Below are 14,491 nucleotides of genomic sequence, written 5' to 3' on the forward strand. Positions count from 1 at the left end.
ATATATCTATTTCAAAAGCTGTATTAATAGAATACTATTAAAATGACTTTGGTGATAACACCTAAGTTTTTCTCATTTATAATAGGATATATTTACATTTGTAGAGAGAAATGGTTTGATCTGTGGTATAATTAAATTCATAAAATGGTACAGCAGTTTAATAAATGACATTTTGCCCAAAGAAATTTTAAACTGAGCAAAATAAAATACTTAGATTTAACTGGACTGAATTTATTGGTTTTCCTCCTGTAATGAGGATTGAACGCAAGACCTCACTCCACATGCTAGGAAAGCACTCTACCACTGAGCTATATCCCCAGCCCTTTTTGTTTCATATTGAGATAGGGTCTTGCTAAGTTGCACTGACAGGCCTTAAACTTGCAATCCACCTGCCTCAGCGTCCTAGTAGCTAGAATCACTGAGCCAGGCTTGAGTTGTGAAATTCTTTACCTGGCCTATCTCCTGTTTTTGCAAATAAAGTTTTGTTGGAACCCTGTCAAACCTGTTTGTTTACATATTGACTATGGTTGTTTTTGTCCTGTAAAGGTAAGGTTGAGTAGTGGCAACAGACAACATATGCCTACAAAGTCCTTTACAGAAAAAACTTACTGATCTATTGTTTCAAACAAGAGAATTAACATTAACTGGGTTCTTACTACGTACCAAGTACCATGCTAGAAGCTTTAATCAGTTATTTGTATTAGAGTCCTATAAGAAGTCTATTTAAAACATCTTTTTGTCCTCAATTTATAAGCAAGAGAAATGATGGTCAAATAAGAATCCTGCTACAATTGGTGGTTCTGAAATTAAAAACCCAAAGCTGATCCTTTTTTTTTTTTGGATGGTGCTGGGGATTGAACCAAAGGTCTTGTGCGTGCTAGGCAAACACTCTACCAACTGAGCTATATTCCCAGCCCACTCAAGTCTGATTCCCAAGTTCAATTTTTTATGGTAAAAAGTGTTTTTATATGAAAAATTTTAAACTTTTTAACTTCAATTATTTGGAAGATATGGATAGTCATATCTCCCTTCTGGTTCTGGAATGGTGGTATTGAGCAGACAATAAGATGATTCACATAAGAGCTGAATACTGAGGTCTTCTTGAGTCACAAAAATCCAGTTTGTATAATTCCTCACAGATGGTCATACTCATGCCAATCTGCCCCAGGAGCAGGCAGATGGTCCCCATCTGAATCATGACACTAAGCAGATGTCCACAGTCAGGTAGGATCCAGTTCAGTCACAGAGCAATCATCCTTATGAATGTAAGCCTAATCAAGTTCGGCAAGATCAGGAGTGCTGATATTTGTTACTACTTGTATTGCCCATTTTGTACAACTGGATGAGCCTGGTTTTATTTATTTATTAATATTTATTTGGTACTGTGGCTTGAATCCAGGGGTGGTTCACCACTGAGCTAAACCCCCAGTCCTTTTTAAAAAATTTTATTTTGAGACAGGGTCTAAGTTGCCAAGGCCAACCTCAAAGTTGTGATCCTCCTGCCTCAGTCTCCTATTTCGTTGGGATTATAGATGTGTGCCATTGTGATCAGTTATTTTTTATTTTTAACTGATATACAAAACCACAAAAGATGTACACATTAATGGGATAGCATGGAAGGTTTCATACATATATTCAGTGTAATGCTCAAATCTGGTTTAACTTTTTTTAAAATAAATTTTTGATAGTGAAAACCCTCAAAATTCTTTCTTCTAGATTTTTGAAATATACAGCACCAAACTGTCAATAGTACATCAGAGCTCCTTCCATCTGCCTTTGGTCTTTGTTTTTTTTGTTTTTTTTTTAATCATATATTCTTTAGTTGTAGGTGGACACAAACCTTTATTTAGTTTTTAATGCGGTGCTGAGGATCGAACCCAGTGCCTCACGTGTGCTAGGTGAGCGGTTTTCCTCTGAGCTATAACCCCAGCCCCTGCCTTTGGTCTTTTAGAGGATTAACGGCAATTTATTGCCTCAAGGTTGTTATGTAGCTCCCATTTCTGCACTGTGGTCAATGGTAAACTGGTTCAAAGAACACTTTTAATGCAGTGGTTAAAAAGAATAGCGAGTTTCTTCTCAATTTCCAAAGTTAAAGAAGGTGGATAAATAGTTATTTCTCTTCAGAAGATCCTAAAAATGGCCTCCAGAATTGTATTTTAGGTGTCCACTGAGATCACCTAGTGGTATGAGCAAGAATCTGGGCCTGGTGACACATGCCTGTAATCCCAGTGGCTCAGAAGGCTGAGGCAGGAGGATTCCAAGTTCAAGGCCAGCCTCAGCAATTTAGTGAGGCCCTGAAAAAACTTAGGGGGGGCTTATTTCAAAATAAAAACAGACTTGGAATATGTTTCAGTGATTGAATGCCCCTGGGTTCAATCCCTGGTACCAAAACAAAACAATATCCCCCACCCCCAAACAAAACAAAACAAAACCAACAACAAAGAATCTGGAGGCCAATGTTTTATAAACAGGGCCAATATCCAACATTGGATTTCAGAGTGGGCTAGCAGGGCAGCAAGCAAGTATATAACGCATAGCATGAACATTAATTTAATCAATGCTAAGATGCAGGAAAGTCTATTGGTTAAGAAGAATACAACCTGGATGAGAGTGTAGCTCAGTGGTAGAGTGTGTGATTTGTATGTATGAGGTGCTGGGTTCAATCTTTAACACTATTAAAAAAAAAAAAAAAGAAAGAAAAAGAACATAGGCTTACTGGATTTGTATCTCAGACCACTTACTGGTGTGTTACCTTGGGCAAGTTGCTTATGTCTGATTATTTCCTATCTGTAAAATGGGGATCATTATTTATCATTCATGAGCTTGTTCTGAAGATTAAATAACTAATCACATTATTCAGACACAAGACTAAATGGCATTTAGTGAGCTTTTGACAAACATAAACTACTATAATTTTGCAATGACTTGTGTTAACTATTTTTAAGAATCTTCTTAGCTATCATTTCCATATAATAAATACTTTCAAAAAGGCTCTTTTCATAAAAAAAGATCTCATTTACCTATTTTCTTTCTTTTAAAGTGAGTTTGTTGCCAATGAGCAGGTATTAAATTTTTTTCCAACTTTTATCATTCCATTTACATTGTTTTCAGAAAAGTATAATCTGTATCTATAAACCTATATAAATAATAGAGAGATGAAGAAATAGGTCATTTTCTTACCATTAAATGTTTGCTGTAAATGTGTAGGCAGAGGTGAATGGGAAAGTGTTGCTGTATGCTGAGCTCCTGGCTGTAAACCCTTTAGTAAATCTGAGAAGAAAACAGAATTTGTCAGTGATCTTTCAACAAAGATTTAAGCTTTCTTAAAATCAAACCTAAAAATAGTTCAATTTATCTAATGTCATCATAGCCCCGAATTCAAAGGCCTTCTAAAACTAGAATATATACATTTTTTAAAAGTTTACATATGTAAATGTAGATAAGTATATGCAAAGAACCCAACAAATTTGACTTCCTTTTATAATTTCACTTAGAAGTGCAGTATAGAAGATTCATTAGTACATTCTAAAACTGTAAATAAATTCCAGAGACCAGTAAGTTGACTTCTAGATGAAATCAACTATACTTCTTTTTTAAAAAACCTGTATTCTCCCAGAATTCCAACTTGACTGCTCTCAGTCAGAATCAAAGACTGAGGCTCCCTGTTCTCTCACACTAGACAGCCAAGGAAAAGAAAGGCCCCACTTACTCTGAGTGAGGCTATGGTGGAAAGCGGCTGAGGTAGATCCTGAGGTGGCTGTCACTCCAGCTGTGTCCGTTCCAAAGCCAAGTAGCTCCAAGGGAAACTGGAAGGGCATGGTCACTGGAACAAGGCCACCCAGCATCCCAAAAGGAGTCACATTTTGATTTGTTACAGACAAAGGTGATGTCATGAGAGTCAGAGGTGAGGCATTAGCCAATAATGATGCTCCTGCTGTGGACTGTGCAAAAACCAGGGGTCAAAATAGATAAGAAATAGAGCAGTCAACCTAAATTGATTTATTGTATTTAATATCCTCATGGATGCAAGACTGTGTCTTGTATCTGTTCTAATAAACTCTGTGAGAGAAAATAAGACTGAGGTGAAAATTACATTTTAAAGAGCTACCAATATTGATTTTGAAAATCTGCAAATTACATTTAGAATTTCTTTACAGAAATTCAGCCATTCACCACTTTAGACCCCCCTCTTAACTGGTCAACATGATTCACTCTCCTTATCTAACTTCTACCCGTACATTTCCACTTCTTCACTTTTGCTCCAGGCCCACAGACATGAATCAGTATAGAAATAATTCATGCAATTTCATATGGTTCAATCCTTAACACTACTAAAAAAACTCATTTTCTGGCTTGTCACCATCTCTCCTGGCACAATCTGTGCAACCGCTGCTCTTGCCAGCCCCTAATCTATAGTCTTGACTTCCACGACAACACCTATAAAGAGATGAAGTCACCTGGATGTTCTTCCTCATCTTTAGCCTTACCTGCCCTTCCCCATGGGTAACTGACAACCACCTGGACTGTGCCACAAATCCCACCTTGCAGAGCTTTCTTATAGAAATCTCCAGTATCACATTTTTTTCCATGTTTCCTCTGCTTCTCATATACAGATCTCTAATTCATATTTACAGTCAGTTATTCTTGACTCTTCTCCAACTCGTAGTAACAATCTAACTTATTTGTCTTCCTCTTATTATTAAACTTGCTGAACTCACAGCTTTCTTTTCCACATCTAGTTTCTCCTTACCCTCTGAAAGCTGATGTCCACATCACTACTTTATTTAAGACTCCCTAAGGTAAAAGGTAAACTAGTGTTTTCATGCTCCTCCACTTGATCTTTGAGGTGCTGTTTGTGAATAAAGGCATTTAGATCAGAAATATGCTAACACTGATGAGCTTTCATTGGAAAACTACATAAATATACTCCTTAAGCTAATTTAATTCTTTCAGGAATTTTGTATGCTGCAATTAAATGATTTTTCCCATTTTGACTTTTTTCTTTTCTACATGTTATTATCAACAAATATTTGATACTATCAAGTTTGTGCCACTGAGTTTTCTTTTGCAGCCTTATTTTACAATATATATATACTTATTTTACAAAATATATACAGTTAAAAATACAAAATATATACAGTTAAAAACTTTATAGTTATAAATGCAGTCAAGAAAATGGAATTCTTTAAATTTTTTTAGTCAATAATAAATGTTAGCTATTATCAGTTTTATTTTAGATGTTATTTCTATCCCAAACCCCATTCTAATAAAAAGTGGTGGTATTATTACTTAGTCAACTATAAGGAAAATATACACAATTTTTCTGTATGTGTATGGAACACTGCATGGATTTGTACGCTTAAAGAGTTCATGCCACTGCTGGACAAAATGTGAAGAATGTTCTTTAGAAGTCTTTTACTTTGGTTATTGCACTTGTTCTTTTATTTCCTCCCCTTCTCTCATCTCCTTTGCTATTGTTGACATTTGTGGCCTCTTGTTTCAACTCTAATCCTGTGTATATGCAAGTTTGGTGAAAGGTCACACTGGTGCATCTGAAACTCACTGACCTGACGTGTCCCGAACTGGAATCTCCTTCTCCAGTCAGCCCCACCTCCTGCTAGCTGGAAAGTCTGCTCCTTTCTAGTCACTGAGGCTGGGAACCTTATTTTTCAGGCCTCATAAAATGAAGGATGAGATAAGCTCATAGTCAACAAACCCATTCTTTCTTTTTTACCAGAACCACTTCTTATTTTAGTACACATCTTCATCAGTTTACACTTGGACTTGATAGCTTTTTAAATTTGCCAGTTTTTTCCTCTACTGTGCCAACTACAATACAAAGAGGTGCATTTAAGAAAAAAATTACCAAGTTAGAATTAATAATGTCTTAAAATGACTAGGACAAAAGCATTTAAAAATTAGCAAGTCGTTTCTTCATTTTAATCCTAATTTTATGACAGAAGGCAATGACAAGGATGATATAGAGTCTCCAAGGTTGTGTGCTCGACTGGTGACCCCCAGTGAAAAACACTAAATCTAATAAGAAGAACCTTTTATTAAATTTTTTTCTGGGGGAGTCTAACTGAAGCACTAAAATGGATGGAAAATATAAATTAGGGCAAGTTCAAAACTAAATAACTTGAGTATTAGCAACAACCAAAAAAAAAAAAAAAGCCATAACTAACACTTTATACTTTCTAAGAATTTCCATACCCACCTTTGAAGCACCAGAAAATTTAAATGTTATGTGTGCAATTATCAACTTCTCTAAGATGGAGCTCTTTCAGAAGCGAGGAATCTGCTGCTAACATTCATCATGAAGTAGGTGAACAGTTCAGACAATGCCCCATAACCAGGGAAAATAAGAAGGGAAACCTTTTTCTTCCTATGGTGGGCATGAAACCTTTTTAAACCATGTGTTCTATTTTGGTATTTTTGTTCTGTTTTGCATCTGTCCCTTATTCTCTACAGTACCTACAGTGATCTTTCAAAACATAAATTAGACCACACCACTCCTTTGTTTAAGACTACTCTCCAATAGCATTCCTGCTACATACAGAATAAAATCCAAAAGTATTACTGTGGTGCACCCTGACAAAGTTCTCCATGACACAGTGAGGTCTCTTTCCCCCAACAGTCTAGGCCTTCAACCCAGGCTCTTTTTCCCCCTCAGTGTCTTCACACTGCTATTCCTTATCACCTGGACTTTACAAGACTAGCTCCTGTTCATTTGATCCTTAGTTTAAATGCTACCTCCTCAAAGAGGCTACTTCATTCTTTTTTCTGTTAGCACCTCTTTATTGGTGCTTTATTATTTTTTTCCACAGTACTTGTTATGTTTTTTAAAAAAACTGTGTTTAACTCATCTTTCTACCTAAAATATATGCTCCATGAGAAAGGAACAGTGTTCCTCAATACCTACAAGAGTGCCTGGCACATAATACATACTCAATCAACATTTACTGAATGAATAAGTGGGTTTTGGAATTATAAAGTAGCAATGACAGGATTCATAGAAAATCTGTATATTGAAGAGTAAGAAAGAACAGAAAATCTCTGGGTGGAACACTGTTAAACAGAAAGTAGGCAGAGGTAGCAACTTGAACCCAGAAAGATTTTAATTTATGTCCTTTGTTAAAAGGCCTGTCATTTTCGCTGCAAATGGGTAGATAGCTTCAGATGCCTTTCAGACAGGAGGTGAATACTTCACAGGAAGTCTGCTTTCAGGGTAAAGTGCTAGGACAGATCTGGAGGCTATAAGGTAGCTGATGAGACTTCAATGGATGCTGTGTCAATAAAAAACTACCTTAGGTTCACAAAAGGTAGAAATGATCTTTCTTCAGTCAAAGCAGTAAGAGAAAAAAAAATTACATCAGATATGAAGGCAGGGACATTGGATTCTCCACATTATAAAGCCATTTGGGAAACAAAGAAAATAAGGAGGGAGTAGTTACTTGTCAGAAACACAAATTCTGGCATACAGATTTCTTGTTGGCAAACCAATTCTTTGTTAGACAGTATCTGGGTTCTTTGGAAATAAATGATCAAACACAGGAAGATCTTTGGAGAAAATATAGAATGGATAGATTCTGCAGATGACAAAGGATGAAGAAAGTTTTAAACTTATACTCAAAGAAAAAGAAACAAGTAAAAAAATTTTTCTTTTTTAGCTCTAGGAACCACCCCCCAAAATTTATAAAGCAAGCAAATAAAACCACAATTATGATATTTAGCTCAAAAGAGACAATATTTACATAGTGAAGATTTTTTTTGTGTGTGTGGTGCTGTTTGATTGAACCCACCAGGGCCTTGTGCATGCGAGGCAAGCACTCTACCAACTGAGCTATCTCCCCAGCCCACGTAGTCAAGAATTTAACCAAAAATTGTAATTTTTCTTTGAGAAGAATAAGGCAGGTATGTATAAGAGAACTATGAGTCTCATTTTTCTTAATAAAAAGATAAAAGATACTATAGTACTAAAATTGATAAATTAAGAGTTTTCTAATTACTACTGTTATTTAGAAATAAATATGTAGAAGAAAAATATTTAAAAGTGATGCTAAAAAGAAGGCTGTGGAGTAGGCAAATGTCATTTTTGAGAGAATTTTAGTGATTCCTTTGATCAAATTAAAAGTTAATTTTTTAAAAAAAGTATCAACTTTTTATCAAAGATAACACAAAAGCAATGAGGAATAATTCCCAGTCTTTACCTATACTTAAAAATTTAATTTGCAATCTCTAATAACAATTTTGTTGTCATTATTTCTTTTCCTTTCTTTTTCTTTTTCACAGTGCTGGGGATCATACCAAGGACCTTGCATGATAGTCAACTAAACAACCCCGAGCTACATACAAACCTCTTCTTTTTGAGACAGGATCTCACAATGTTACCCATGTTGACCTTGAACTCCTGGACTCAAGTGATCCTTCTACCTCAGGCTCCTAAGTAGCTGGAACTACAGGATCCTGCCACCTCCTGCTCAGCTTTAATTTCTTATTTTTGACTTAAGTAAAATTATACAGGTAAAATATCAGTTAATACTTCAATTACTCAAGTACCATCCAACTGAATTTGTTCTACATTAGAATTTTGGAAGTCATTGCTAAACCTACTTAAAGGACAGCATGATAACTTGGGTATTAAATAGTATTGAACATAAACCCTTATATAGCAATGAACAGTAGGGTACCTCTACAAATAGCAAAGAGAAATCCTTACGTTACACATTCCTAGTCCACATACATAGGAGGCAGAACAAAGTTTTCAGAGTAATTTCTTAGACAATACAATTTCATAATAAAAGTAATGTTTTCAAAGAATATTTTAAAAACCTAAGACCCTGCACATCATGGTACATTTTTTAAAAAGCTGGTTATGAAACAGAATATTATGTCAAACTTTCTTGAAGAGTAAAAATGATATTGAATGCAGCAATGAAATGTATGAATAATAAAGACTTCTCAAAAAACCTAGGATAAATGAAACCAATATTCTTGCCTGAAAAAAAAATCAGCCAGGTCTGAAATTAAGAGGTGTTACTATTTTAGGTGCAAAATTAATGAAAACTAGGCAAACCTGGCCATAGTCTAACAACACTTGGATTTCAAGGAAAAAGAGAAAAATTTTACTAGCATTTAGGCAGAGAAAACAAATTATTCGTAAAAGGGAATTTAAAAATCAGTATGGCTTTAAACTTTTCTATAATCTTAACATTAACCAAGGGTCAGGGGAGCAATATTTAAAATTTTGGGATGAAACAGTTAATGACCCAAGAAGTACATATGCACTAAAGTATGACAGCACAGAAAAATGAATGTTTATGGAAAAGCTACAGTAAAGGGCCATCTGTGCTACCATTCACACAGATTCCTACGTAAGACACTCCAGCTAATTTGAGAGGTGAGTTTAAGTTAAAACTCATGACCAGGGAAAGTGTGGCATAAAAGAACTATTGACACCATTTGACAGAAGAGAATTACATATAAATTACTATAAAATTAATGTAAAAATTTAAAACCTGAGAAGATAAATGCTTAAAAAAAGAAAAAATAATACAAATAAATAAATTTGACTACAAAATTTCAGGAGAAAAGGGAAGAGACAAGTGAATATGTTAAATTAATAAGCTACTACTTTTTAACTTTTTAAATAGAGTTCTAAATATGCACTTCAGTTGTATTTGTCAACAAATGTTAAGGTAAACATGATACTTTGCTAGAAAAAAAATCCACATCCTCCCAAAAAAACCTTTTTCACATATGTGTCCATCACTGTGCTGTCAACACCAGGAATATTCCATGGCCATGATGTAATCAGCCTATAATAAACAGTGTATATATATTATAGTAAGCTCATTAAACTGACTAATTTTATCAGATGAACATCCAGAACATACATACCTGCACACTGGCTGTTACCACTGAAGACCCTGAGGCTGAAGATGGTCTATGTGGAGTAGACAACGGTTTAGTAGCACCCTGTGTTCCACTTCCTGTTCCCCCAGATAGACTAGTTCTATTAGTTCCGCTTGAGTTAAGGTTGCTACCTCTGCTGGCAGGTACATTCATTGCAATTCCACTCAAGCTGTTCTTCCCAACAGTTCCAGTGGATGATGAGTTTGTTAGTTTTGAAGGGGCCTGAAGATTTTTTGTAGATGGAAGGCCTGAAGTGCGATTAGAGGGCAATAAATTCAAGGTGGGAGACTGCCTGCTGATGTTGACTCCACTGGGCTGTTTATGAACTGGGTTGTTACTGGTGGAGTGGCAACTCTGGGCTACTAGTGCACTTGGACTGGAAGAACTTGGGGATACAGTAGGCTTGGGAGTGGGGTTGGACTTAGAAATAAGTTTAGTTGATACTGAAGGCTTAGCTGAAAGAGAGGGCTTGGGTGAAGCAGAAGGCTTGGGTGAGGGCAAGGGTTTGGGAGATGTAGCAGGTTTGGGAGATGCGGCAAGTTTTGGGGATGCAGCCATTGAAAAAGGAGATTTGAAACCCTGCGTGGAAATCTGTGACACCATAGCCTTGGCTAAATAGTTACTAGAGGTAGTGGTGCTCGGTGCTGTCCTAGAAACCAGGGGGTGGGACCCCTGAGAACCATTTCCAGGCGAGGGCGTAGATAAGGGAAGGCGGTATATAAGTGGCTTATCTGAAGTCTTAATGAGTGGGGATGAACAGGTAAGCTGGGGATTATTACTTAATTTCACCACTGGGTTGGTATGTGATTTACTAATGGTTGCTTGTAATGGAGACACATAGTTCTGTTGGACAGCTGAATGCTGGTGCACCTTTGTTACTTGTGTTAACGAAGAAGCTTCTTGGGCCTCGGATGTTCCCAGAGCATGAGAGGAGGCAGCAACTTGGGCTTGGGAAGAGGAGACATGAGTCTGCGAAGAGGAAGAAGCATGAATCTGGCTTGACCTTTGTAGTCCTTGCTGAAGTAGCCTGGCTGGCAAAGGTTCTAAGGAAACTTTAGGGTTCTGAATTGAAGAACCAGCAATAAGGCCTGAAGAGATGCCAGTATGAGCTAAATCCTGGGGTTTCTTTGGTACTGGCCCAGTGTGGCCAGCAATAAGACTCGATGAATGTGCAGTCTGAGTAGAATCTAGTTTTTTGGGAGTAGTCAGTGGCAGCTTACTCATGATACTTGCTAATTTTTCTTCTCTCAGTCCTGGACGAGGTTTTGTAGTTGGCATGTTTATTCTTGAACCAACTGTAGGGCCCTTATTCCCATTGTTGATGACAGCTAAAGCTTCAGAAACAAGATCTAGTGAAGGTGAGTGGTAAGAAAGGTCTTCGTCTAGGGAGTCGTCGAGGCAGATGGTTTCCTGGGCTGGTGTTGAGCTGGAGCTGGTTGAGGCAACAACAGAAGTGCTGGAGCTTGTGGAAGGACCACTGGCTGAAGCCACCAAGGATGCAGGAGCTTTCTGGTCCTTTTTTGGGCTACACTCCTAACATAAGCAGCATTATATTGGAAAAAATACAAACAGTTTTTAAAAAATTAGAAAGTCAGTTTTTAAAGGACCAAGAAACTATCATGATGACTAAAAATAGTTTTTCTATTGGAAAATCTTGACAGACTGCCAAAATAAAAATAATTTTCAAGAGAACAGAGCTCTTGACTGAGCTGTCCTCACTAGACAAAGTATCTAATACACTGCACTGCCATACCCTTGACAGCCATTCTAAGACAACAGCTAAAAATGAGGTCAAAAGACTAATACATAGCAGTGACTGAGGAACTCAATTTCTATAGCCCATCTGCATCAGATCTTCAAATCCTACTCCAAATCCATCTGCTTAGAGATTTTTCTCTTTTTATTCTCCAGGAGAAAACTGTGCCTTTATATTAAGATGCTACCCTTCTTTCTCTCTCTCTCTCTCTTTTTTTTTTTTTTTTTTTTTTTTTTTGTGGTGTTGGGGATTGAACCCAGGGCCTTGTGCATATGAGGCAAGCACCCTACCAACTAAGCTATATCCCCAGTCCAAGACTATTCTTCTTGTCTAGTAAGGTTTGCAAGAATGCTGATCCTCTGACTCTATACCCTTTGCCACAGCTATTCACAGACAGTACATAAGGAAAATGGCACATCAAATTGACAAAAAAGATGAATTTTCTGAGCATATTTAAATCATGTTTTCTAGTCATCTGGTACAAGTCATTATACGTTGTAATTTTTTCAACATATATTTACTGGGTGTCCACTATGAGCAAGGACCTATGCTAAGAAAATAAGGGTATATGGGGCTGGGGTTGTGGCTCAATGGTAGAGCGCTTGCCTAGCATGTGTGAGGCACTGGGTTTGATTCTCAGCACCACATAAAAATAAATAAATAAAGAAAGAAAGAAAGAAAGAAAAGAAGGGTATATTAGAAGTTATAACTCTGAATGCCCACGAGGATACTAATTTCTCAAAAAATTAACTTTCTTAATAATAAGATTAAATTATTACATAAGTCATTTCAAAGTCTCTTCAGTTTCTTAAAAACAAACAAACCCAAACTCCAACCCAGAGTATATAACAAGTATTAATGATTAATACAACCATAGCACTTACCTTAAGCATAGTGGGGAAAGAATGGAGAGGAAGGGTCTTTCCTATCACCTCCTAAGGTATTACAGTAAGTAAGCTGTTAAGAATGCTGTTATACTCTAATTTCCTTAGCATTTTTTTTTCTAAACTTTTATTCTAAGACCCACAACTAAAAACCTTACTGCTGCTTATCAGAAGTGCTGCACAACATCACAAGTATCTGCTGAGGTAAATGGGTCAAGTACATAAGATAGTCATCTAATTAGTGATTAGTGAAAATTCCATCATTTTAGCTGCTGCTGCTGCTTCTTTTCCCTCTTATGGTGCTGGGGACTGAATCTAGAGCCTCACAAATGCTAGCTCTATCATTGAGCTATCTTCCCAGTTCTAAATTCCCTCATTATAAAGAATATAGAATTGAGGTGGGGGAATGTATCAGAATAAGATTTAATGTGTTACCAGTAAAAATTTACTGTTTTAAATAACTCTTCAAAAATTAATAGTTTTATAAAAACATCAAACCTCATTAACTAACAGAATACTGTGTAGACTTATATTGGCAAGAGAAAATTGTTCAGGATGCCTGAGTCAAAACATACATTATTCCACTTTCAATAATTGAAGGATTGTTAGGGTGGATGGAAAGAAATAAGGAAGAAAGATCCATAAGAAAGAGAAGGCAGATGTGGACCAGAAAGTTTTTTGCTTTTGTTTTCCCCTCTTAGAAGAAATTTCTGGTACACTTTTTCTCCTGCAAGTATTTCCTTAAATTACCTTAAAAAGGTAATTAACTAAAAAAGGTGTGAAGGGGACGGGGTGTAGCTCAGAGGTAAAGTGCTCGCCTGGCTTGTGTGAGGCCCTAGTGCCTTCCCCAGTGCTGCAGGAAAAAAGAAGTCCCTGGGATAGGGGTGCAGTAGGAAAAATCTAAACTAGCAATAGCCTTTTCACTTTGGGAAAATGAAAAAAATAATTTCATCATAGAGAAAGCAAAACCAATTAGCCCTCCCTCCAATAATTTCCTCATGTTATTCTAACACATCTTTATTAGAAGTCTAATCAGTTTCTTACCCTATTATTTCATAATAATATTTCAATTGATGTATCAAAATTTAAACAAATCTTTATATTAGAGCATTAAAAGATTAGTATTCTAATGAAAACAAAGGTATGTGTCAAAACAATAAGAAATTAGGTTAAAAATCATTAAACCTTATTAAGCCCCAAAAAGAATTTTTTAAAAAAATATTTATTTTTCAACTATAGGTGGACACAACATCTCTATTTTATTTTTATGTGGTTCTGAGGATCGAACTCAGTGCCCAATGCATCGTAGGTAAGTGCTCTACCTCTGAGCCACAACCCCAGCCTCGCTAATACGAAATTAAAAGAAAGAGAAGATCAACATTATTAAGGCCACAGGTTGACCTTCTGTCTGGCCATCACCTTACAAATAAACTCATCTATTCAGAGATAAAGTATATAGAGAAAACCCAGGGTACTTAAATTAAATTTCAAATGGCTGTATTTTTTGGGGGTGGGGTGGGGTGGGGCCAGTACTGGGGATTGAAGGCAAGAATACTCGACCACGGAACCATATCCCCAGCCCTATTTTGTATTTTGAGACAGAGTCTTACTGAGTTGCTTAGCACTCATTTTTTAAAAAACATTTTTAATTGTAAATGGATACAATACCTTTATTTTGTTTATGTTTTTTTGTGTGGCACTGGGGATTGAATCCAGAGCCTCACACATGCTACGCAAGCGCTCTACCACCGAGCCCAACCCCCTAGCGCTTCACTTTTGCTGAGGCTCCTTTGAACTTGTGATCCTCCTGCCTTAGCCTCCCAAGCTTTTTTTGGTGGTGTTGGGGACAGCACCAGGGCCTCTCCAAAGCCCAGCTCATGCTCTCTGGTGAAGTGCCACCTCCGTTCATGTTTGACATAATTTATAAGAAGTAAGC

The 14,491-nt window shown here is 36.7% G+C and overlaps 1 protein-coding gene and 1 long non-coding RNA gene across 3 annotated transcripts in view; one reads left to right on the forward strand and one right to left on the reverse strand.

Annotated features, from left to right (window-relative positions):
- Nucleotides 1-14,491, forward strand: part of LOC143380029 (uncharacterized) — a 64,984-nt gene that overhangs the window by 36,685 nt on the left and 13,808 nt on the right. Inside the window, exon 4 of the long non-coding RNA XR_013088583.1 lies at nt 8,293-8,523. This is a non-coding gene — a long non-coding RNA (uncharacterized LOC143380029). The remainder of the gene's footprint in view (nt 1-8,292; nt 8,524-14,491) is intronic.
- The window catches only part of Ubn2 (ubinuclein 2), a 78,336-nt gene that overhangs the window by 11,029 nt on the left and 52,816 nt on the right, over nt 1-14,491 (reverse strand). The window contains exons 14-17 of one of the 2 annotated variants that reach the window (XM_076832739.2): nt 12,556-12,606; nt 9,901-11,448; nt 3,710-3,941; nt 3,181-3,270 (exon numbers count right to left, since the gene is read on the reverse strand). In XM_076832739.2, the coding sequence (XP_076688854.1) occupies nt 3,181-3,270; nt 3,710-3,941; nt 9,901-11,448; nt 12,556-12,606 (1,921 nt within the window). The remainder of the gene's footprint in view (nt 1-3,180; nt 3,271-3,709; nt 3,942-9,900; nt 11,449-12,555; nt 12,607-14,491) is intronic. The other variant, XM_076832742.2, reaches the window with a different exon arrangement.

Source organism: Callospermophilus lateralis, chromosome 1 (assembly GCF_048772815.1).
Source record: "Callospermophilus lateralis isolate mCalLat2 chromosome 1, mCalLat2.hap1, whole genome shotgun sequence".
Lineage (NCBI taxonomy): Eukaryota > Metazoa > Chordata > Mammalia > Rodentia > Sciuridae > Callospermophilus > Callospermophilus lateralis.